This window comes from Dichomitus squalens (assembly GCF_000275845.1).
Source record: "Dichomitus squalens LYAD-421 SS1 unplaced genomic scaffold DICSQscaffold_54, whole genome shotgun sequence".
Taxonomy (NCBI): Eukaryota; Fungi; Basidiomycota; class Agaricomycetes; order Polyporales; family Polyporaceae; genus Dichomitus; species Dichomitus squalens.
In genome coordinates, this window is record NW_006766936.1 from 171,924 (window position 1) to 193,850 (window position 21,927).

General features: G+C 58.5%; 6 protein-coding genes across 6 annotated transcripts; 4 read left to right on the top strand and 2 right to left on the bottom strand.

The window, feature by feature from the left end:
* The first annotated feature begins 1,075 nt into the window (after positions 1-1,075).
* Positions 1,076-2,799, top strand: DICSQDRAFT_111731 (GroES-like protein). Its single transcript, XM_007369745.1, has 6 exons — positions 1,076-1,137; positions 1,385-1,629; positions 1,684-1,774; positions 1,840-2,038; positions 2,104-2,507; positions 2,584-2,799. Exons 1-6 carry the CDS (start codon positions 1,102-1,104, stop codon positions 2,701-2,703), a joined length of 1,095 nt encoding a protein of 364 aa, XP_007369807.1. The 5' UTR covers positions 1,076-1,101; the 3' UTR covers positions 2,704-2,799.
* Positions 2,800-4,036: 1,237 nt separating this feature from the next.
* DICSQDRAFT_183205 (uncharacterized protein) lies at positions 4,037-6,142 on the bottom strand (the record flags this gene model as incomplete). The annotated part of the gene is made up of 3 exons (XM_007369746.1): positions 4,037-4,700; positions 4,766-5,197; positions 5,261-6,142. 3 exons carry the CDS (start codon positions 6,140-6,142, stop codon positions 4,080-4,082), a joined length of 1,935 nt encoding a protein of 644 aa, XP_007369808.1. The 3' UTR covers positions 4,037-4,079.
* A 593-nt stretch (positions 6,143-6,735) lies between these two features.
* On the bottom strand, positions 6,736-8,257 carry DICSQDRAFT_183206 (glyceraldehyde-3-phosphate dehydrogenase; the record flags this gene model as incomplete). The annotated part of the gene is made up of 6 exons (XM_007369747.1): positions 6,736-7,422; positions 7,491-7,608; positions 7,671-7,886; positions 7,950-8,063; positions 8,168-8,187; positions 8,252-8,257. 6 exons carry the CDS (start codon positions 8,255-8,257, stop codon positions 6,844-6,846), a joined length of 1,053 nt encoding a protein of 350 aa, XP_007369809.1. The 3' UTR covers positions 6,736-6,843.
* Positions 8,258-10,308: 2,051 nt separating this feature from the next.
* Positions 10,309-15,915, top strand: DICSQDRAFT_183207 (ras GEF; the record flags this gene model as incomplete). The annotated part of the gene is made up of 6 exons (XM_007369748.1): positions 10,309-10,534; positions 10,593-10,746; positions 10,853-12,500; positions 12,575-14,827; positions 14,900-15,221; positions 15,298-15,915. 6 exons carry the CDS (start codon positions 10,309-10,311, stop codon positions 15,654-15,656), a joined length of 4,962 nt encoding a protein of 1,653 aa, XP_007369810.1. The 3' UTR covers positions 15,657-15,915.
* Positions 15,916-16,929: 1,014 nt separating this feature from the next.
* DICSQDRAFT_69370 (aconitate hydratase) lies at positions 16,930-19,590 on the top strand (the record flags this gene model as incomplete). Its single annotated transcript, XM_007369749.1, has 7 exons — positions 16,930-17,045; positions 17,102-17,210; positions 17,278-17,307; positions 17,368-17,535; positions 17,598-17,853; positions 17,906-18,189; positions 18,244-19,590. The coding sequence occupies 7 exons, from the start codon at positions 16,930-16,932 to the stop codon at positions 19,588-19,590; spliced, it is 2,310 nt and encodes a 769-aa protein (XP_007369811.1).
* Positions 19,591-19,945: 355 nt separating this feature from the next.
* On the top strand, positions 19,946-21,735 carry DICSQDRAFT_69423 (uncharacterized protein; the record flags this gene model as incomplete). Its single annotated transcript, XM_007369750.1, has 3 exons — positions 19,946-20,455; positions 20,508-20,546; positions 20,608-21,735. The coding sequence occupies 3 exons, from the start codon at positions 19,946-19,948 to the stop codon at positions 21,733-21,735; spliced, it is 1,677 nt and encodes a 558-aa protein (XP_007369812.1).
* Positions 21,736-21,927: the final 192 nt, after the last annotated feature.

Below are 21,927 nucleotides of genomic sequence, written 5' to 3' on the forward strand. Positions count from 1 at the left end.
TTCTCTGTGCGACTGTGCATCCTGGGAATGTACTGTATAGTACTACGTAGCCACAGATGTACAGTAGTATATATAGGGGACCTCTGTACCCCCAATCTACAGTTCAGTTCACTCGAACATCTCCTCTCATCGCTCTAACAAGCCTCTTACAACCAACAACCCTTCTAGGTGAGTTGCAGGCTATCCGCTGTCGTTGCCACCCGTGGGAGAGGCCTTCGCCCCCCGGGTTCAACAGTTTTGTTCTCGAGTACGACGTCTCACCTATCTTGTAGTAAGAATGTCTTGTTAAGTTTAGTATTTAGTACTTTCGACTTGTACTAGCTCACCTCAGTCCCGCGTACAACGCGTACTGAGGTGAGTATATGTTTGTTGATTACTTCGTATACTTATACTGATTAGTACTCTGTAGTTACTGTTCTATAGGTACTATTAATATACATATAGTCCCGCGTACAACGCGTACTGAGTTACTGTTCTATAGCCAGACACAATGCTAAGCAACTGAATCTATTGTATAGCTAAAGACACCTAAGCTAGGCTATAGGACAGCGCACCAGGTTAGAGACACGCACGTCCGATCGAGCCACAAGAGAGCTAGTTAGAGACGTCACTTGAGCGCTTAACGCAGCTCGTCCAATCTAAATCAGCACAGCACGAGCGCATACAGCCGAACACGACTTCTCCCGTCCTATATCGACTGAAATCACGCACGTTCTCACTGGGACTGGGTACTGACTCGGAGTTCGCACGGGCAAATAGGAGTACATGATCAGGGGCAAATCGCCTCCAAAGAAATTCGGTGGCAGAGAGTGTATGTTATGTTTGCAGCCATTGGCACAACATTGTGTATGTGAGGCATGGCATCCATCATATCTGGCGTGCGGTCTACACATAATTGATGGACACAATCTTCGTGCACCATGCCTGCCTCCATTGCGTCAGTCGCAGTTCAGGTGGCGTTTGCTCTGTACACAAGCCGCTCAGCTGAGTAATCTGCTACGCTTCGCTATCTCGAAGCCCGTCTCAATCAATTTCACCACACTACTGTAGTGGCCCACTGTCCTCCGTCTCGCTTACAAATTGACGGTCATATCCATCGTCATGGTCGTTCGTCCTACGACTCCACCGGATAACGCTGTGAGTTTCAATGCCCTACGCTGACTCAGCTCTCAGTGGGCGAACGATCCTCTGATGGCATACCTGCCCGTGGGATACAACGACTCTGTGTCGCGACCGAACGCAAGGCTGCCACAGAGCTTTCCTTGCGCGCAGACCTGCGCGAAGGGAACGTTATCTGTGACTCGGAGTATATATCTCATACCCCAGATGTTGCTTGTTCTCGTGTCCACCCCTTAGACCGTACTCAGTGATGTCCGCTCTCCAGAAAGCCTCCGTTCTCCCTGCCTCTCGAGGCGTATTTGAATTAACGACTCTTCCTATCCCCAAGCCTGCGTCGGGACAGCTTCTCGTTAAACTCGCTGCTTCTGCTCTCAACCCGTCCGATTGGAAGACGCATGCATTAGGCTTTTGGATGTCGGACTCGTATTCCTTCATTGGCGGATTCGACGGGGCCGGTACCGTGGAGGACGTCGGCAGTGACGTCGCCGGATTTACCAAGGGCGACCACGTGTGGGCACATACACTTTGTGGCATGGAGATTTGCTTACGGACGCTCCCCTGTAGACTCGTCCAGGGGTGGAAGGAAGAGGAGTCGGACGCCTTCCACGGCACTTTCCAGCAATATGCTGCCTTCCCGACATATGTAGCAGCCAAGGTGCGCGTTCCAGAGGGCTTCGTGCGTAGGCCTAACGAAAACTGGTGCTGAAGATTCTGAGTTAGATACCGAAAAGCATTCCCTTCGCGGAAGCAGCTCCTCTTTTCAGCTGCATCGCCACAGTTGCTGTGTCTCTGTACAGTAAGAAACCCGACGGCAGCTCGAGCCTCAAGCTCACCGCTCCTTGGGAGGACAAAGGACAAGGTGCTTACTCAGGGAAGTCCGTGTTCATTCCTGGCGGAGCCACTAACGTGGGCCAGTTCGGTGCGTTTGGCGAGTTCATTCGCATCATGTTTCAGTCGAGGCTAAGAGACAATTGTATGGCCTAGCCATTCAATTTGCAAAGCTCTCCGGGTTCAGCCCTATCATCATCACCGCTTCGCTCCGCAATCAGAGCCTCCTGACGGGTTTTGGGGCTACCCACATCATCGACCGCACCCTGCCCTCCGAGAAGATCATCGAAGAGGTACAGGCTATTGCGAACGGCCCCGTCGACCTTGCGTACGACGCCATGTCCGAAGAGGAAACTCTGAAGATCTCCGGTGCTGTACTCCGCACTGGCGGCTCGTTGGTTGTCACCCTTCCCGGGAGAGACGGAGTAATCAAGGACGTTATTGAGGAGAAGAAGTTCCAAGTCGCTTCGGCTATGGGAATCATGACCGGGCCCAACCGTGGGGCCCTTGACGACCTCTGGGCGAGATTGCCGGAGTGGCTGGAGAAGGGGCTGATCAAGGTGAGTCCGTTGCTTCAAAGCCATGATCAGAGGACGGATGTGTCGCTGACGACGCACCGCTCTACTCCTACAACAGCCTGTGCCATACGAGGTTCTCCCTGGCGGTCTGAGCGCGGTTCCTGCAGGCGTGGAGCGTCTCAGGAAGGGCCAAGTAAGTGCTGCGAAGCTGGTGGTGCTCCCACATGAGACGGCGTAGGAACAGTGGGATCATTCGTGCGCCTGTAGTCAGGTTGTGAAGTACGTCATGAGGTCGAATCAATAATAACGAACTGAGTTGGCTGTCAGTGACAGCTAGCACCACCCCACACGTCGGACAACCTGCCCATACTAGCACCCGTAGTGGGGTGTGCTGATGATAGGATGTCAGTGCCCGGGGTCGGCATGGATATGATACTCGAATACGAGATGCACATACCGGGGTAGAACAGGCCTTGCCTCATGCAATGACAAGGTGACCCACAATTCTGAGAGATGAGGGCCACGGGCCAATATCAGTCTTTGAACGCCCCTGTGGTGTCGTTTTGGAGGCGAGTGTTATCTGTGAATGAAGATATAGATACTGGGAAGCAGGGATGAAGAGGAACGTAAGGCAGATGCTCCCCGGTGTTCGATTCGGGCATCGACCGTATTCATCTTCGCCGATGTGCCTTATAAAAGCTGCCCATAGAGAGCAGCAGGGAAGAGCGAGGAGATGCTTGCCGTGGTGTGCGGTGGTCGTTCAATTAGTGCCAGCACTTGGTGGGCTTCGTCGCTGCCAGTGAGATGGGGCCCCAGGGTCTCGAGACAGCTGTTAACATCTTGATGCGCGGCCAGACCGTGGAGGATGACTGAGTAGAATATCATTCATTACGAGCGGACGCGCCAGGCTTTGCACAATAGGCACGGCAACCCAGGGCGTCGCTATTGTCGACTCAATCGTCAAGAACATCCCTGTAGAGCATATGAGTAATATGCTCGCAGACCTCAACAGGGATGTGCATTGTGCACGACGTTGGAGTTCGAAATAGTGTCTGGTGTCCACAGCGAGAGTTCGAAGGGTCAAGGTAGACTATTGCATCAGAATCAAGCCGAATGAAACGCGGGACATGGCGGGTCGGAGCGATGTATTGAGTGTGGAATCCCGACGCGACTCGTCGGGGTTGGACTGTTGTTAAAGTTACTCCCGCCATCACTTTGGCGCTATGTACGCGCAGTGCGCACCTCTGGTTGCTCGGCGCCAGCGTTTTATCCACGGCAGTCCAGAGCAGAATTGGTAGTGGCCAATGCATAAAATGGCGGGGGATACGGTACACGACGATGGACATACTAGGAGAATCTGCTCGTGCTCGACGCGGAACTGGACACTGGACAAGGGGCTGAAGACTACGAGGCTACTGCAGTGACGACTCGGAGACCGTGAGGGAACATTGCGGGATGATAGGAAACATTTAAAAACTTGCTAGGGAAACCGAAGAGACCTAGACTGCTGGAAATATCTGCAATACGAGACTCTTGCAACCAATACACAGAAAAAAGAGAAAAAGAAAGGGGGAAAAATTACTATCGTAGTAGCACGCCTAAGGGCGCATCAGGCTACTGGGATTGAGAGGGGGAGTGCCGCATCGATGTAGTCGCCTCCTGTGGTAGGAGGTTCATCCTCATCGAGCCCCCATTAGAAGCGTTGATTGTAGATGCCGTGATATCGGCAAAAGGTCGTCGCAAATTCGCGGCTGCGGGAATACGCCTCAGGCTGCGGTGACTATATGGCTTCTCGACCAAGAATTCGGAGGAGGGGAGACGCGGAGTGACAGCGGTGAAGCTGTCCGCGTTATTGTGATTCACGAGGTTAGGCAGACGCAGCTGGACGAACGGCTTCGGGGTGTCGGGGACTCCGGACCTCGCCTTGTCGAGCTGGATAGTCAGCTTCTTGATTCGCGCGATGAGCAGCTCGTGGTCCACTTCGGCCAGCTCTTTGAGCTCCTCCATCTCTTTGAGCAGGCCGAGGACCCTCACGGCTCCCGCGTCCGCGGCCTCTTCGTAGGCCTGCTGCAGGCGCGTGATCTTGCGGATCTCCTGCTTCGCGTCGGCAAGCTCTTGTGTGAGCGACTCGAGCTGATCGGCGGCGTGCGACGTCTCGCTCGCCGGAGGGAGGTGGGTATCCGCGAACCATTCGTCGGACTCCCTCTTTTCCGATGCCTCGAGTTTCGCTTTCAGCTGCTCAAGCGACCATAAATCACATTATGAGCGATTAAACACATGCACCTGTGAGCCGGACTAACCTGAGCTTGGACCGAAGCGGAATGTGTGAATGCCTCCCGCTCGGACCGGAGATCGTCGACCGCCCGAGATGCTGCTAGGGCGTCCTTCTCAACCGTAGAACGGAGACCCCAATCGACGTCGGCTTGCACCCTGGCGCGGTCCCCCTGCAGTCTGGAAACGTCGGTGCGCAAGGAGGCGATAAGGTCGTCCCGCTCGGCGATGGCAGACAAGGACGCATCGAGGTCCCGTTGCAGCTGGAGGACGTCAGTCTGAAGGCCGGCGACGAGCGTGTCTTTCTGGGCGATGATCGCCATCCGATAAACAAGGAACTCCTGCCGGTCGCGCTGGAGTGCGTCTTCCTTGGCGCGGTGGGCCTTGTCCGCGGCTGCTATCCTCGCGTCGGCCTCGGCACGGGACGTCTGCACCTCAGCCTCTAGTGCGTGGATAGTCGCCTGCGAGGATCATGTTATTACTTCAAGCCGCACGCAGATGAAGGGAGAATCACGTAGACGAACCTTGCGTTGGTCTCCTACAGATTGAGCGTGGTGGAGTCTCTCTATCAATTGGGTGATGTGGACCGTATCCTCTGAGAGGCAGTGATTCAAGGACTGTATTGTCGATTCGGTATCCCCCACGTTAGACCTGAAGAGCTCGGCGTCCTTGACCAAACGAGAGGCAGCGGCATCCTTCTCCCGTATGATTGCCGTAGCCTCGGCGATGGCGAGGTCCTTGTCGACAATAGCTGCCTCCCTCTCCGCGATGGCGGCCTGGGCCTCGTCAAGCCTAGCAACCAGCCTCTCGATGCGCGTGTTCCGCCGAGCGATCGACGCGTTGCGCGCCGCGATGGTGCTCAGGTACTGCACTTCGAGCCCGTGCTGCCAGTCAAAACGTTCGCGCAGCCACGAGAGCTCCTGCTCGTTGTCCCGCTGTGTGGCCTGGAGGAAGTCAATCTTGGCAAGGCAGCGGGCGATGGTTCGGTCGTGGTGTGCCTTGGAGACGAGGAGCCCCCCGGTGAGCCAGGAGAGGGCGTCCGAGAAGCGCGCCGAGCAGCGAGAAAGCGGACGAGGAGCAGGGGCTGTGTCCAGGTCGGAATGTGCGGTTCTGTTGGTGAAGAGGAGGACGATGGTGATGTATGCTAGGGCAGGGAGGACATCGACGAGATACGGTGCCATTCGGACGAGTTGAGCAGGCGAGCAGGACAGGAGATCGAGGAAGAAGTCGCAGATGGCCGAGTACGCTGAGTGGATGTATTGGATGGCGGACTCCATATGGGAGGGCATGATAGTTATGGGATCAGGGGAGGGGATGGGGGCGACGACGATCTTGAAAGGGACGACGCTAGAGACGGTGTGGAAGAGCCCGAAGAGGACTAGGAGGAGAAGTGCGGCGGTGTGCATGGCTTAGGATGTGGTTGACACTGTATTACAGATACTCGATGTGGTGTTGCTGGGAAGTGTTGCTGCGCAGTGTTGCTGAGCAGTGAAGTGGTGCTGTTGAACAGTCAAGTTCACGAGGTTGTCCAGTGTATTGGACTCTGGGTAGACGACGAGTGAAGACAAAAGACGTCTGCAGTAATTCCAGGAAAAGGCGAGACTTTATCCGTGCAAAGGCGGCTGGCCATGTCAGCAGTAGCGGCTGGCGGAGGACATTCCAGGGGTCGAAGCGGCAGACTGAGGCTGACCATGAGGGGTCCGCGGTGGCCGTATTGCGTTCATGATGTCATTCCGAAATCTACCAACAGTTTTATTAGAACAGGTGTTGTTCGCTGGGATTCGGTAGCGGGAAGCGTATCGGCATTCACCTCAGAAGTCGCTTGGAGGTTTTCTGGCTCAAGTACTCTGTGATGTTATTCAAGCGCCCACAAAGAATCCCAGCGTTCAATCAAACGCCCATGACGTCGTTACAGGACGGCGCATATGCACGGCTTCTCGGATTGCTCCGGCGCTATCGCACACAGACCGGGTATGATGAAAAAGAGAAGGATCTATTGCGTTTTATGAGTACATCGCACGAGCTACACGCGCGGATTGGTACAAAACAAACTAATGTTGTAGGATACTTCTTCGCGAACCTAGCAGCGCACACCCCCAGTGCCCGCTTAGATGGCGCCGTCCTTCTTCGCCGCGTACACGAGGAGGTCGCACACACGGCGAGAGTAGCCCCACTCGTTGTCGTACCATGCGATGAGCTTGACGAAGTTCTTGTTGAGCGCGATACCAGCCTCGGCGTCGAAGATCGACGACGCTTCCGAGCCGGTGAAGTCGGTGGAGACGACCTTGTCCTCGGTGTAGTCGATGATGCCCTTGAGCGCGCCAGTGGAGGCGTCCTTGACGGCCTGCTTGATCTCGTCGTACGTCGCCGACTTCTCGAGGCGGACGACGAGGTCGACGACGGAGACGTCGATCGTGGGCACGCGGAATGCGAGCCCGGTGAGCTTGCCGTTGAGGCTGGGGATGACCTTGCCGACGGCCTTGGCGGCACCAGTCGAGGAGGGGATGATGTTGGGGGCAACGGCACGACCACCACGCCAGTCCTTGTTCGAAGGGCCATCGACGGTGCGCTGGGTAGCGGTCGTCGCGTGGACAGTGGTCATGAGACCCTCGACGATACCGAACTTGTCGTTGATGACCTTGGCGAGGGGGGCAAGGCAGTTGGTGGTGCAGGAAGCGTTGGAGATCTAGATAGACGGCGGGGGTAATGCGGGTGAGACAGGTCGTTGAAGGCCGGTAGGTGAATGTTACGTACGACTTGGTACTTGGAATCGTACGCGTCCAGGTTGACACCGCAGACAAACATGGGAGCATCGGCCGAGGGGGCGGAAATGACTACCTTCTTGGCACCACCCTTCAAGTGGGCAGAGGCTCTGTCCGCCGGGTAGGTCGGGTCAGATGCCAGTAGGCTAGAAGATAGAGAATATATGCGCACTTGTCGATAGTGGTGAAGACACCGGTAGCTTCGACGATGTACTCGGCACCGACGTCACCCCACTTGATGTTGGCAGGGTCCTTCTCCTCGAAGACGGAGATGGGCTTGCCCTCGACCCAGAGCTTGCCGTCCTTGGCCTCGATGGAGCCCTTGTAGCGGCCGTGGACGGAGTCGTACTTGAACATGTAGACCATGTAGTCAAGGGTGATGAAGGGGCTACATGTGAGACGGAATGAGAAAGAAATGGACGGGTATTGGAAGTGAGGGAAAGGCGCTCACTCGTTCACGGCAACGACCTCAATGTCTCCGTGGAGGAGAGCATTGCGGAGGACGATACGGCCGATACGACCTTGATCGGGCAAGTCGGATGAACATGACGGTGCAAAGCAGAGACTGAAAACGGCATATACCCACCGAAACTAAAAGGAGGGACAGATGGGAGGAGGAATCAGGACGGCGCCCTTGACTGGAAGCGGTAGATTAGATCTGGAGCTTACCCGTTGATTCCGACCTTGACCTGGACGACGAAGTGGAAGGTGAGCACCGGGTCAGCTTGCAAGGTGTGCACAGAGAGAACTTACAGGCATGATGATTGCGGTATGGGTAGTGAGGTGGGACGAGGAGATGAGGAGGAGACGAGGGCAGGGGAGGATGTCTTATATGCGTCGAGCGATTGTTATCAGAGATCCATCGGGGAGCGTCACCTCTCCGTCACCGCGTCCCGGCGCCTGTGGGCTGCCCTTGCCTGTCCTCGGCCAGAGCGTCGAGGTCTACCGGGCTCTGTCAACTGCGATCGTCTGCTTGCGCCCAGAGCTGAACAGCCGTGGCCAGTCGGCGAGGAAGCCGTTTGTCGAGCTGGCCGAACTGCCGGCTGCTGCGCCCACAAAGCTCAAACGTGCGATATCTGACTCGTCTCCCCATCGTCAGACTCGACATCCAATCCGCTCGTTTCGGATTGGACGGTGTAGATACTCGTCCATCTCAGGAGCCGTGCTCTGCCATATGGCCTCGTCCCATTCTCCCTCTTCGGCCACCTCCTTCCATCTGTCCTTAACCATCATCTTTCATCGATACCGCAGCCTTTTGGCGAACGTCCCCAATGTGCCTCCCGGGTCGTTCTTCCGAGCCATATCTTCCACGCATTCACTTGCGAGTCATGTCGTAGACACCGCCTCTTCGCATCTTCACCGTTCTGTCCGGTCCTTCGTGCGAGGTAAGATGTACATGGTCCGAATCGCCGCCGTTGCGTCAGCCAAGCTCTCAATCAGCTCCTACCCAGCCATGCACAGTTCGTCTCTCCACTTGTTCGCTCAGTCTTCCTAGCTCCGTCCGCGACCACCGTCGGCCTTAGCGACCGACGGCACTTGCACATGCTCGCGCGCCTCACATTACTCATTCACTCAGCTCAACCGCAGCATCAGAGAACGGGTCCCAAAAGTTTGCGTGGAAAAGCATGCCATGCGATTATTTCGGTTTGTCAAATGTTGCTTCGAAAAGGAGGCCTCCCCCTCGCGCCAGCGCAGTCTCAACTGGAACATGTTCCGAACCTTCTGGACGCCGTGAGCCATACATATATCTTCGACCAATGTTCTGCAGTGTCGGTACTTGCTTGTCCTTCCGGTAGTTCGTACCGCCCAACACAACGGCGGGTCCAGACCGACCTCTCTAGGCCTCGTTGAGCCATGTCCAGCACTGGGTTTGTGGCGTGTGCCTTATTCGACGATAGCGCGGTCTGTAGGTGCTTCGTAGAAAGGATAGGTTCTCCTCAGTAGGACATCCCACCGCCTTCTCTTCTGAAATCTTTCGTTCGGCCTTAAAGAGAGCTTTTCAAACATTTAGCACTGTCAGCATCAGCTGACCTAGTAGATCGCAATTATATGGAGGCCATCGCCGGACTGCTGGATCCCCAAAGGTGGCAGTTCGAAGCCAGCCTCAGCGGCAGGCCAGCGTTCTGATGCTTCTTGTCGACCATCGGGCTCCCCCGCTTGCCTCATGACTCGAGCCTGTAGATACCTTTGTCGTACCGCACGTACCGCACGGTGTTCCCAAGTCGACCATTGCTTGCCAACAGATCGAGACAAGGGCCAGGACTTAGCGTGTCGCCGACGCGGATGTGAACCTCCGCGGTGACAGCAAGCACGATACGAGGGGGGCCAAGAAAGCAATAATCTCACAGGGTGGATTTTCCGGGTGACGGCATAGGCCCAGTTAGTTCCATCAAGGCTATGGTGTTTATGGGGTGATTATGGAGTCGTGGAAACCTCGCCGTAATGGTCCTTGGCCGAAGACGCGCGACGATGGAGTCGCGCATTTCGACCCCTAGGACTACGCGTTGTACGTAGGCCAATCGCGAGGGTATTGTGAGACATTGGAATGCAATATAACCTGGAATATGCGATCGCGAACGCGTAGGGTGAGGCTAAAGTGGTATCGTGCTTCAGGGAAGGAGGAACGGTAAGGTTAGCGATGACACGGATTTGGACAAGGCTGATTGCCTTGTCCCAAGCGCGGCCTCACGTCCCTCAGCTCTCTCCCTTTCTTCGTCGTCTGCCCCCCTTCCTCGACACACCACATATCATGCATCGCTCCTAGTCTGCAACCACCGGCAACCTCAACACTCGATATCCAATCTCACGACATGTCTTCAACACAATCTGACGAACTTCTCGACGCCTCCGCGGAGGCGATAGACCCTCCCGCACCTCCCCCTCCTACCACCCCTGCTTCTCCCCCTTCCGCCCTCCCGCGTCCTACCGTGTCCTCGCCCAACTCCCAGCTAAGGTTTGTCTCACCCGATGCCGGAGAGGCTCCTACCTTCGAACCTTTACCTCCGGAGATCGCGAATGCGGACATCTCCATAGCGCGTGAGTATCTGCACCCTTTTCCCGTGCTGCATCTGCTTCATTCATCGTGCTACTTCAGCGGACGGCTCTTTCGTGGAGACCTCTTCTGGCGCTGCCGCTAGGGAGCTCAAGCGTCGCTACGACCATATCTTCGGTGTAGGGAAAGATATTCGGTCTCCCTATGCCATCACCGCGCTCGTGAACCAGCACGGAAAGCAGATGTACCGTGTGGGGTGAGTTCCATCCCAGCTGATTGTCTCCTGCATAGGTCCCTCACCAGCGTTCGCGTCCCCGCTCCCCTTTGACCTTGTTTCCATGATCGTCTATCTCTGCCACAAGACTCCGCGAATTGTCGGCCCCCGCTGCTGCGGCCCAGGATGCTGAAGAACGCCAATCGACCTCCCTGGCTTCTCATTCCGCTGCTCCCGGCTCCAGCACTACCTCTCCGCACCCCGGTTACGCGAGACGACGCTCGCGCATGTCGGTCCATTCCTTCTTGCCCGTGTCCGTCTTCAAGTCTGGGATCACGCCCGTCGCGCTACCGAACACGGTCTTCGACAATACCCCGCGTCCTCCACCGACAGCAACTCGGCGTCTGCGCAAGACGCGTTCGATCCCAAGCGGCTTGGCCGCCAATGGGCCTGCTGGCGAGGGCGGCGCGTCGGTATCTCCTGTGCCCCAAGCCACGGGTCGTCCGCATGCGCACAGCGTCTCGAGCGCGGACGCGTTTGCGGTCTCTGCTGCACAACAGACCTCGCCCGAGACGCAGGCTGCTCGGGCACCGAGCGGGCCCGCCGGAGACTTCTTCGCGGAAGTCATGTCCTGGACGAACGTCCCCGCATCGCCGCTAGCGTCCAGCTCGTCTTCCCTGCCATTCCGGCAACATCCGCCCCCGTCCAGCCCACCAAGCACCCATGGCCGCACTGGGGAGATCTCGAACCCGTTTGGCCCGGGGGTGTCTTTCGATTCCCCTTCTTGGCGGTCCCCAGCGCACCTGGCCTCCGCGCCCGCTTTGCGCGAGGTGCAGTCGTTCGAGTCGGGCTTGACCGCGCGCGCTGACTACCTGCCCAAGATGTCGCGCGTGTCCCGGCTTTCTCTCACGTCCGCGGCATCGGACGAGGATCCGCGCAACCCGACGCCGCCACCCAGCGGCTCGTCGACGCCCCCCATCGCGTCTTCCGCGTCTTCTATCTCCTCGGTGCCGCCCGTCCCCGAGACGCCGAACGTCGCGCCCGTGAACCTTGCCGCGACGACGCTGCACTCGCGGTATTCGACCGCGCTCTTCGACGTGCTGCAGACGTACCGCGGGCTGCCTACGCTCGACAAAATCGTGTCGACTCCCAACGAGCCGACGATCCGGCTGTCCCTGCGCGCGGAGGACAGCGTCGCGCCCCGCGACGATCCCCGATTCGTGATCTGGGCGGAGGTCGATACAGACCGGGATGCATACGACGAGGTCGCCGCGTCGAGCGCGACGGATCTGTCCTCCGCGCATTCGCACGCCGCGAGCTCGCGCCGGAGCCGCATGGGCGGCAAGGAGAAGACGCACCAGATGCTGTCGAACATGTACTCGATGCAGCCCCCGACCGACTTTGGCGGCGCGCCGAACGCGCCGGCGGGGGCGAAGGAGACGAAGAAGATGCTCGTGGCGGCGACGATCGAGCGGTGGATCGCGCAGCTCACGTCCGAGCTCAACTACGACGAGCTTCTGATATTCTTCCTCACGTACCGCACGTACGTCCCCGCCGTCGACCTCGGACACCTGCTCATCTGCCGGTTTCACTGGGCGCTGGGGGAGGCGACGACGAGCCGGGACGAGATGGTAAGGAAGATCGTGCGCGTGCGGACGTTCACGGCCATCCGGTACTGGCTCTTGACGTTTTTCGACGTCGACTTCGTGCCGAACCGCGAGCTGAGGCTGCTCTTTGCGGAGTGGCTCAACTCGCTGCGGAGGGATCCGATTCTGCAGAAGCACAGGGACGCATTGGTGCGTGAACCTTCTCTTTCCGGGTCGGTCTGAGGGCGTAGCCGTGCTCACCGCTGGTTGACGTCTGTCTGTAGAAAATCGTGCGGCAGCTGCGCAAGGTGATCCTTGACTGCAAGGACGCTCACATGCGCAAACTGTACCGTGCAGCTCGGAAGTCGGTGGACAGGCGCAAGTCGTCCGACCCGAATGCCCACTCCCACCCCGCGACGGCCGTTCCGCGGCTGTCCTCCCCGTTCGATCCGAGTTATGGCCCGCGTCCGTCTGTCGATTCGCAGGCGCGCTCCTTCAACGACCCCGAGGACTTTGATATCGACTTCGACTTTGACGAGCCTGGTCAGGATTACGCCTTCTGGCTCCCGTCGGGCAACGGCACGTCCGCAAACGCCCTTGATTTGGTCATGATGCGGCAGCCGCTGCACATGGCCGTGCTACAGTATGGTAAGCAAAACCCCGCGGCGGGCGCAGCGTCCCACCCGAATGCCGCCATCTCGCCGTTCCCGCACAGCGCCATCTCGCGCGTGTTCGTGAACACGATCGGGCGGCTGGGCCGGTGGAGACGCGTGCTGAACTCCCGCGCGACGGTACAGCCGTCGATGACGGCCGGGGTCGACGTCTCGGCGTTCGATGTCGAGGCGAACGAGACTGGGGATCTGCTCCTGGTCAAGGGCGGGGTGGAGCAGTACCTGAAGATGGTCGAGAGTCAGATAAATGTGTCGCTTGTCGAGCGGCCGCCAACGAGCTCCGTCGCGATCTCCACCACGGGGGTCTCGGTGTCGTCGCCTCCGCCTCAGTCCGCCTCGCTCCCACAGTCTCCCCGATCGCCGTCGAGCGTGGTGAGGGTTCGTCCGCCTGAGACTCTGTCGCCGCCACCGGAGCGGATTCTGGAGGACGAGGAACCCGAGTCTGAGGAGAGCGTCGTGCCTTTGTCTGATCCTCCGAGCTACGAACAGGCCGCCTCGCACCAGTACCGCAACTCTATCATGACTTACGACTCGGAGATTCATTCGGTCTATGGGGACCAGTATCAGGCGGCGAGCATTCCAGATGAGGAAGCGGTACGGAGGGCGCCCCAAGAACTGGACATTGTTTCGATCGACGACATGGATCTGTCCGACCTGTCATCGGACGAGCACGAGATACCTCCCCCGCCCGGCCTTGGACTGAAGAAGCCGACGCGCAAGCTGCCAACACGGCGCGACTTTGAGTTTGTCAGGCAGTCGATGTCGAGCGTGTCTTCGATGGGCATCCGCACGCGTGAGTCTGTGCTGTCCCAAGAGTCGTCCATCGTGTCTTCTTCGTCGGAGGTGGACGCGGAGAACGCTGAGGCGGCGGTCGTTCAGGGCCCGCTGCAGGCGTGGCAAATCAACGCCATCCTCGACTCGCTCAGCGACGACGACGAGAGCGGCGATGCTGAGGCGGCGCTCCGCCGACTCGAGGGCCAGATCAACGAGGTGAAGGTCAAGGAGAAGCAGAACAAAGTCGACCAGTGGATACAGTCCATTCACCAGCGGCAGGCTGACGGCCGTTTCGGACGGGAAGATGAAGGTTCGGGCTCTGACGAGGATTATGGCGAGGTCGAGCGGAGGCGCTTTTCGGGAGACTCTGCCCAGGACATAACCATCGGGATGTCTGCGACGTCCCCGCAGGCTGGATCCAGGAGGACCTCCTTCACATCGGTGTCGCAGGTCCCGTCCGCGTCGGACTCCAGTGCAGCGCTGCCCTCGACGTCAGCTACGTCTCCCGAACAGCTCACACTTGACACCCTCCAGCTCCCTGCGGACCGGGCCGACGAGGGCGAGGCAGCTACTCCGCTCAGTGAAGCACGACCCTTCGTTGAGGATGCAGTACCGATCGAGATCCTCAATAGTCGTGTCCCATCCCGCCCGTCCACCTCTCACGGGTCTCCTTCGAAGGATTCACGCACGCCTCAACCGCCCCCCAACATGCCTCCCCCGCCAAGCGTCCCGGCTTCGATCCAGCTGCAGTTCCGCCGACACCGCTCCTTCGTGCTCAATTATCGGGCGGAGGTCCTCATGCAGCACCTGTCGATGATCGACCGTGAGCTCTTCATCAGCATCAGCTTCGAGGAGCTCATCACGTCGCACGCTATCGGCGCAGCGGACGACGCCAACGTCCTCGACTGGTCTCACTTCCTCCGCGAGCGTGCGCGGCTGAAGGCGGAGGGTCGGGGCGGGTCGAAGACGAGTGCTTTGATGGCGGTGCGCGGGAGGTTCAACCTGCTTGCTAACTTCGTGCTGTCGGAGATCGTGCTGACGCACCCGAGCGAGCGGGCGTTGGTGATCAACAAGTTCATCAGGCTGGCTTGGGTACGTCCTCCGCTGGTGTGATGGCGCTCTCTGCGGACGTAACGCTGATGGTCTCGATGTTGTTGCTCACAGAAAGCGTACCTGATGAAGAACTTCAACGCGCTCGTCGCGATCATCACCGGGCTCAAGAGCGAGTGGGTCACGAAGGCGAGGCGGCAGGCGTTCAGCAAGATCGGCACGTGGGAGGCGCGCGTGCTGCGCGACCTGACGGACTGGACGAGCAGCGCGGGCGACTTCAAGCACATCCGCCAGACGGTGGACTCGCTAGTGGAGGCGAAGTCGAGCGCGCAGGAGGGCCCGGTCAAGAGCGCGGACGGGCAGGCGCAGACGACGCGGAGCCGTGCAGCGTCGGATACCAGGCCGCCGCAGGACCCGGCGTGCATCCCGTTCTTCGGTTCGTGACCGCGTGTCCCGTTCTCTCCTTGTCTCGCGTGCTGACAATGGTCTGTTGCTCGTACTCGTACTCGCAGGAGTCTACCTTGCGCAAGTGCACCACTTCTGCAGCCTGCCGGACCTGATCGACCCCACGGCGCCGCACGAGCCGGTGGGGATCGACCCGGAGACGAACACGTTCGAGACGCCGGCGCACCCGGAGGTGTTCTCGACGCTCGCGCCGCTGCCGCCGTCGATCCAGCTGGAGCCGCTGATCAACGTGCACAAGCAGCGGCTGATCTCGGGCGTGGTGAAGTCGCTCGTGGCGGGGCAGCATTTGGCGTCGAAGGTGCAGTACGCGCTGGACAAGAAGGTGTTCCAGAAGTGCCTGAAGCTGCGCGGGCTGGACGCGGACACACTCGAGCGGGCGCTGGCGCTGTACGCGGAGAAGAGGTAGGTAGTCTGTTGGTTCGGTCGGGTCGCGCGCATAGACTATTCGTATTCAATTTATGCCCTCTTTGAGCGATGGGAGCGGTGGGGCGAACGGGCACGGGCACGGGAACGGGAGGCTAGGGGAGGTGCTGAGCCTGATGGGGAATGGGGGGATGCGCGGGTGATGATATGGGTCGGTGTACGAGAGATGGGATTGTAGAATTAGAGTGTAGTAAGTTACGGCGTGGTTAGCTTCGTCTCCGCTGTCAGCTCGGATTGAAAGCACACGGCTCTGGTGAGAACGTCTGAGGGTGCGTGTAATCGAGTTTTGCTTGGCTATGCGATTTTCCTCACGCAGCAGCCTCAAGACGGGAGACACTTGGCATGAATGGCTTGATTGGTGGGATTATATACGTTTCATATGCTGTAACATTATTCGGGGATTGCAACCACACCGTCGCATCGTATGTGGTAACGTAACAGACTTGGATGGCTGGTGAGCATCTACACCTACCGCATCTGCTGTCAGCCATGAAGAGAGGTGGCATGTAGCAATCAAGCTTGTCGGATACCAAGTACACATGCGCCGGGCAAGCGGCCTTGTGCGGACATACAGGACGGTCGTCGGCGATATGGCGGACCCAGCGATGACGAGACTATCTACGCATAATATTCTCGAACACATCGTTGGCAGAGAGGCGATTCGCGAAGGGAAGGAGTAGGAAACCGCAGGGGGGTCAGAGAGACGCCGGGAGGTCTGGAGACCTGATCTGCGCGTGGCGGAGTGGATGTCATTCGCTGCATGTGTTTCCTGTCCCTTTCCGAGCTGATGACGCGCCGCTGCAAGTGCTGCGTGGGCGACGGGGAGTGGTGGAATGTATTGTAGTGTGTACTGGGCTCCGAGCAGGAAGCCCTCTGTGTGGATGGTGTTGGGGGTGCTGAGGGGAGAATGGGAGGAGAGCAGGAGTGGCTACGCTTCGAGAGCTTTGAGAAGGCAGACGACGGCGATGGGCCGGAACAGCGGGCGGAGGACGGACGAATGAGGGGGCGCAGATTGGGACGCCGGGCGTCGAGTGGCCGGGCGAGCCGAAATGTTCGGGCGAGTTCTCCGAAGGGACCCGCTCCCAATCAGCTGTCATAAATTCGTCACTGGACACGGAGTCTGCCGCGCACAACTTGATCCCCTCCTCCGCCTCGTCGTTGGCTCCGTCGTCCTCGACTCCCTCCTCGACGCCATGTTCAATCTCGCCACAAAGTCGGGCGCCGCAAAGCGGTCGCTCCAGCGGCTGGCCGCAGGAATGGCCACTGCTGCAGAACCCATCGGCGCGACCAAGGTCCCCATGTCTCGCCTCGAGCCCAATGCGTATATCAACTACCAGCGCATCGAGGACAACCTCGCCGTCATCCGCGACAGGTCCGTACTGCTCTTCTCAACAGCTCCTGACGCGTCCCCCTTACCGCCCTCCAAAGGCTCAAGCGTCCCCTGACCTTGTCAGAAAAGATTGTCTACGGTCATCTTGACGACCCTCACAACCAGGACATCGACCGTGGCAAGAGCTACCTCAAGCTCCGTCCTGACGTACGCATATACATACCCTCTCTCCCTCTTCCTACTTCTCACTCCGTGCGCACCTCCCCGTCTGCAGCGCGTTGCCTGCCAGGATGCCACCGCTCAGGTAGGTCCTTGCCAGCGAAAATGCACACGCAAAGTTTTTGACGTCATTCTCCCACCCTAGATGGCTATCCTCCAGTTCATGTCCGCCGGCATGGACACTGCTGCCGTCCCCACCACCGTCCACTGTGACCATCTTATCGAGGCTCAGGTAGGCGGTGTCAAGGATCTCGAGCGTGCCATCAACATCAACAAGGAGGTTTACGACTTCCTTGCGACAGCCACCGCCAAGGTGTGTCTCGTGACGCTTATCGCTCCCGTTCCTGGTCACTCACTCCGTGTTACTCCGTGTAGTACGGTCTCGGTTTCTGGCGGCCAGGTTCTGGTATCATTCACCAGATCATCCTCGAAAACTATGCCTTCCCTGGCGGTCTCATGATCGGTACCGACTCGCATACCCCTAACGCCGGCGGTCTTGGTATGGTTGCGTGCGGTGTTGGTGGTGCAGATGCTGTAGACGTTATGGCCGGCCTTCCTTGGGAGTTGAAGTGTCCCAAGGTCATTCAGGTTAACTTGACTGGCAAGATTGGCGGCTGGACTACCCCCAAGGGTGAGCATTGTCTGTTGTTATCCCCGGAAATGACTGATTGACTCGTGTCTAGATGTCATCCTCAAGGTTGCTGGCATCCTCACCGTCAAGGGTGGTACCGGCGCTATCGTTGAGTACACCGGTCCCGGTGTCGAGTCCCTCTCCTGCACGGGTATGGCGACCATCTGTAACATGGGTGCTGAAATTGGTGCCACCACTTCCCTCTTCCCCTTCAACCACCGCATGGCCGACTACCTCAACGCCACCAGTCGCTCTGATATCGCCAAGTACGCTCAGCGTTTCGCACACAACCTTCAGGCCGACAAGGGCGCCGAGTATGACCAGTCTATCGAGATTGTGCGTTTCAGCATGAATTGGTACCTATGTTTTCACTGATCTTTGTACCTATAGAACCTCTCAGAGCTGGAGCCCCACATCAACGGTCCCTTCACTCCTGATCTCGCTACCCCTATCTCGAAGTTTAAGTCAGAGGTCGAGAAGAACGGTTGGCCAGCTGAGCTCAAGGTGGCCCTGATCGGCTCTTGCACCAACTCCTCGTACGAGGATATGACTCGTTCCGCCTCCATCGCAAGGGAGGCTGCCGAGCATGGTCTTCAGACCAAGAGCAAGTTCACCGTCACGCCGGGTTCGGAGCAGGTCCGTGCCACCATCGACCGTGATGGCGTCATCGGCGTCTTCGAGGAAGCTGGTGGTGTCGTCCTCGCCAACGCCTGCGGTCCTTGCATTGGCCAGTGGGATCGCCGTGATGTGAAGAAGGGCGAGGCCAACTCCATCATTACCTCGTACAACCGCAATTTCACTGGCCGTAACGACGCGAACCCTGCTACTCACGCCTTCGTCGCCTCGCCTGATATCGTCACCGCTTTTGCGTTCGCCGGCGATCTCCGTTTCAACCCCCTCACCGACACTCTCACCGGTTCCGATGGCAAGCCGTTCAAGTTCTCCGACCCCAGCGGCTACGAGCTCCCCCCTCGTGGCTACGATCCCGGTCAGAACACCTTCCAGCCCCCTCCTGAGGACCGTGCCTCCGTTCAGGTTGCCGTTGACCCCAAGTCGGAGCGTCTCCAGCTTCTCAAGCCCTTCGCCCCATGGGATGGTAAGACCCCCACGGACCTTCCCGTCCTGATCAAGGTCAAGGGCAAGTGCACAACCGACCACATCTCTGCCGGTGGCCCCTGGCTCAAGTACCGCGGTCACCTCGAGAACATCTCTCAAAACTGCTTGATTGGTGCCATCAACGCTGAGAACGGCGAGGCGAACAAGGTCAAGAACCAGGTCACCGGCGAGTACGGTCCCGTCCCCCAGACCGCTGCCTACTACCGTGACCACGGCATCAAGTGGGTCGTTGTCGGCGACCACAACTACGGCGAGGGTTCGTCGCGTGAGCACGCGGCTCTCGAGCCCCGCTTCCTCGGCGGTCTTGCTATCATCACCCGCTCCTTTGCCCGTATCCACGAGACGAACCTGAAGAAGCAGGGCATGCTCGCCCTCACCTTCGTTAACCCCGAGGACTACGACAAGGTCCGCCCCTCGGACAAGGTCGACATCCTAGGCCTCGAGTCGTTCGCTCCCGGCAAGAACCTTACCCTCGTCCTCAAGCACGAGGATGGAACGAAGGAGGAGATCCCTCTCGCGCACTCGTTCAACGAGGGCCAGATCGAGTGGTTCAAGGCTGGCTCTGCTCTGAACCTCGTAAGTCGCATTTGTTCGAGCTCAAGGTCTGAAAATGTCAATTGACGTGTTGTCGTACAGATGGCGTCCAAGGCAAAGCAGGCATGAACGCTTTCAGGGTTGCTTAGGGGGTTTGGTGGTGCCTAGGTCGGATAGATGGGAGGGAGCGTAGATGACGCGGACGATGATCCATTGCCTCTACGCCGCGCCAGCTCACCTGTCATTCGTTCTCGCTGTATGATGCTACTCACGTCTATTTGTTTTAATGTCTTTCTATCTTCTGTAATGAACTAGCATGAAACGACATGATGCTGCGTGTGACGTGAGATGCCGTTGCCAGGACCTCGATCTGGATGGCCAGCAGAGCGAAGCAGCTGTCGGCGTTCTCACCGTTGCAAGTACTGTTCTTCAGTCCCCTAACATGCTTCAGGCCGTGGTCGCCTCGGTCGTGGCCATCGCTGCCAGTGCTGCTCTTTACCTCGCGCACAAGGGCGACGAGAAGAGCGCACCGAACAACGCATACATTCTGGAGAACACGGTTACCCACGCGCGGCTGCTGCCGGAGCCGTCTACGCACGCGTTCAGCTATCCCACTGTTGCCTTCCTCCTCTCACTCGATGCGCTCGAATCGCATTCGCTGGACCTCGCTGGCGGCTGGCTCTTTGGATACGGCGGCGTGTCCTGGAGAGTGACTGGCCTCCGGAGCGCTGCGTACCTCCTCCCTGATTCTCGCAGGGACGGGAAGAAGTCCAGGGGGATCGAGGAGAAGCTACGGGAGGTGCTTGAACAGCATGGGGAGGATGGGGGAGAGCTGGGGGATGTCTGGATGCTGACGATGCCTAGCTATATGGGCTACGAGGGTATCAATCCTCTGACCGTCCATTATTGCTATAGGAGGGGGGAGGAGAGGATGGCATGGACCGTCTTCGAGGTACGTGCGCTATGTTTCACGTGTAGATTGTGAGGGCTCATACATGAAGCAGATACACAACACTTTTGGCGAGAAACATGTGCATGTTCTGGTTCCTGGCGTGCGTGAGGACGAGAACAGACCGAAAGGGTGCGTCTGGCCATCATGTATAGGACGGCGTGAGGTCTATCTCGTATCTTATATCTCCTGCTGGACATCTCAGGTTCGACCATTCGTGGACGATCGACCGGGGCTTCCACGTCTCTCCCTTCAATGACCGTCTGGGGAAATACACGATAGCCATCTCTGCCCCACCACCACCTCGCTCTCCTGCGCTTGCTTCAAGCCCACCTCGGCCGAAGATCCGCATACACCTACACGCCTCAGCGGACTCTCTGGGTGCTGACTCGGAGAAGACGAGTGCCGTCGGCCCCCTGAAGCTCACCGCAACACAGGTTGCACGGCGCGCCGTGCCCCTGACGTGCAGCACTCTGGTGGGAACCCTTACGCGTTACCCCTTTGCGCTGCTCTTGTCGTTTTCGCGTATTCTGTATCACGCGTGGGTCCTCCACTATGTGAAGCGTCTAGACGTATTTCCTCGTCCCGACCCGAAACCTGCGATGGCGAACTGGGGCGTCCACCCGCGTCGCGTGCAGCCGGGTCAGGGCGCTGCTGACTGCGCGAAGGACCCCGTGTCGCGCGCGTATGGAGGGGTTGGATGGCAGGACGAAGGCCCGCTGGAGGCGTACTCGCGCAGGATCGCGGCGGACTTTCTCTCTCGACGTGCAGAAGAACTACGTCTGGACATCACCCTCGTCTCTGGGGACCCGTCTGTGCCTGACCTGACGTTCTCCCCTTGGACCGCACTTGTCGACGGAGAAGGCGAGCGGGAAGAGCTCGTGGTCTACTACACTGCCCCTCGCTTCTTCACTACCCTCCTCCTGGCGCCTTCACCGGCGCATCTGCTCCTGCTCAGGCGGGCGGACGACCTGTTCCGCGTGAGCTCGGACGAGTTGTTCGTGCGCGTCTTCTCTGCTTCTTCGATGGAGCACCCTGGCCTGTCTTGGACCCAGAAACTGCGCGCGTCGCTGCTGCCCCGTAGCTTCGTCTCGTCTGCGGCGATGGTATCTCAGCATCCGCTGGACAGTAGGGCTCCACGTGTTCTGAATGCACTCGCGGTGTGCGCGCTGCATCTCGCGGACGCCTTGGAGCACATTATCTTCACGGTACTGGGTGCCAGGTTCGTCCATGGGACGGAACCCTGGAGACGATGGGAACGCGCTGCTGCACACGGATCGTGACTTGCTGCCTCTCTGCGTGAGGCGGGGGCCGTGTATGAGTATCGTACTCGGATTCGTTTGAGGATTGGGAACCCCTGTAGATTTCATGCTTCGTGCATTGTCACATATCACTAATGTTGAGACTACATTCCATCGGACAATCCTGCCGGTCCGTGGGCCATGCTCTAGTCTGCGAACAGGCCACCCTCCTTC

Coding starts and splice junctions, on each gene's coding strand:
- DICSQDRAFT_111731 (XM_007369745.1), top strand. CDS start 1,102: ATGGTCGTTCGTCCTACGACTCCACCGGATAACGCT. Junction 1,138..1,384: donor CGACTCCACCGGATAACGCT/GTGAGTTTCAAT, acceptor TCCGCTCTCCAG/AAAGCCTCCGTTCTCCCTGC. Junction 2,039..2,103: donor CACTAACGTGGGCCAGTTCG/GTGCGTTTGGCG, acceptor TGTATGGCCTAG/CCATTCAATTTGCAAAGCTC.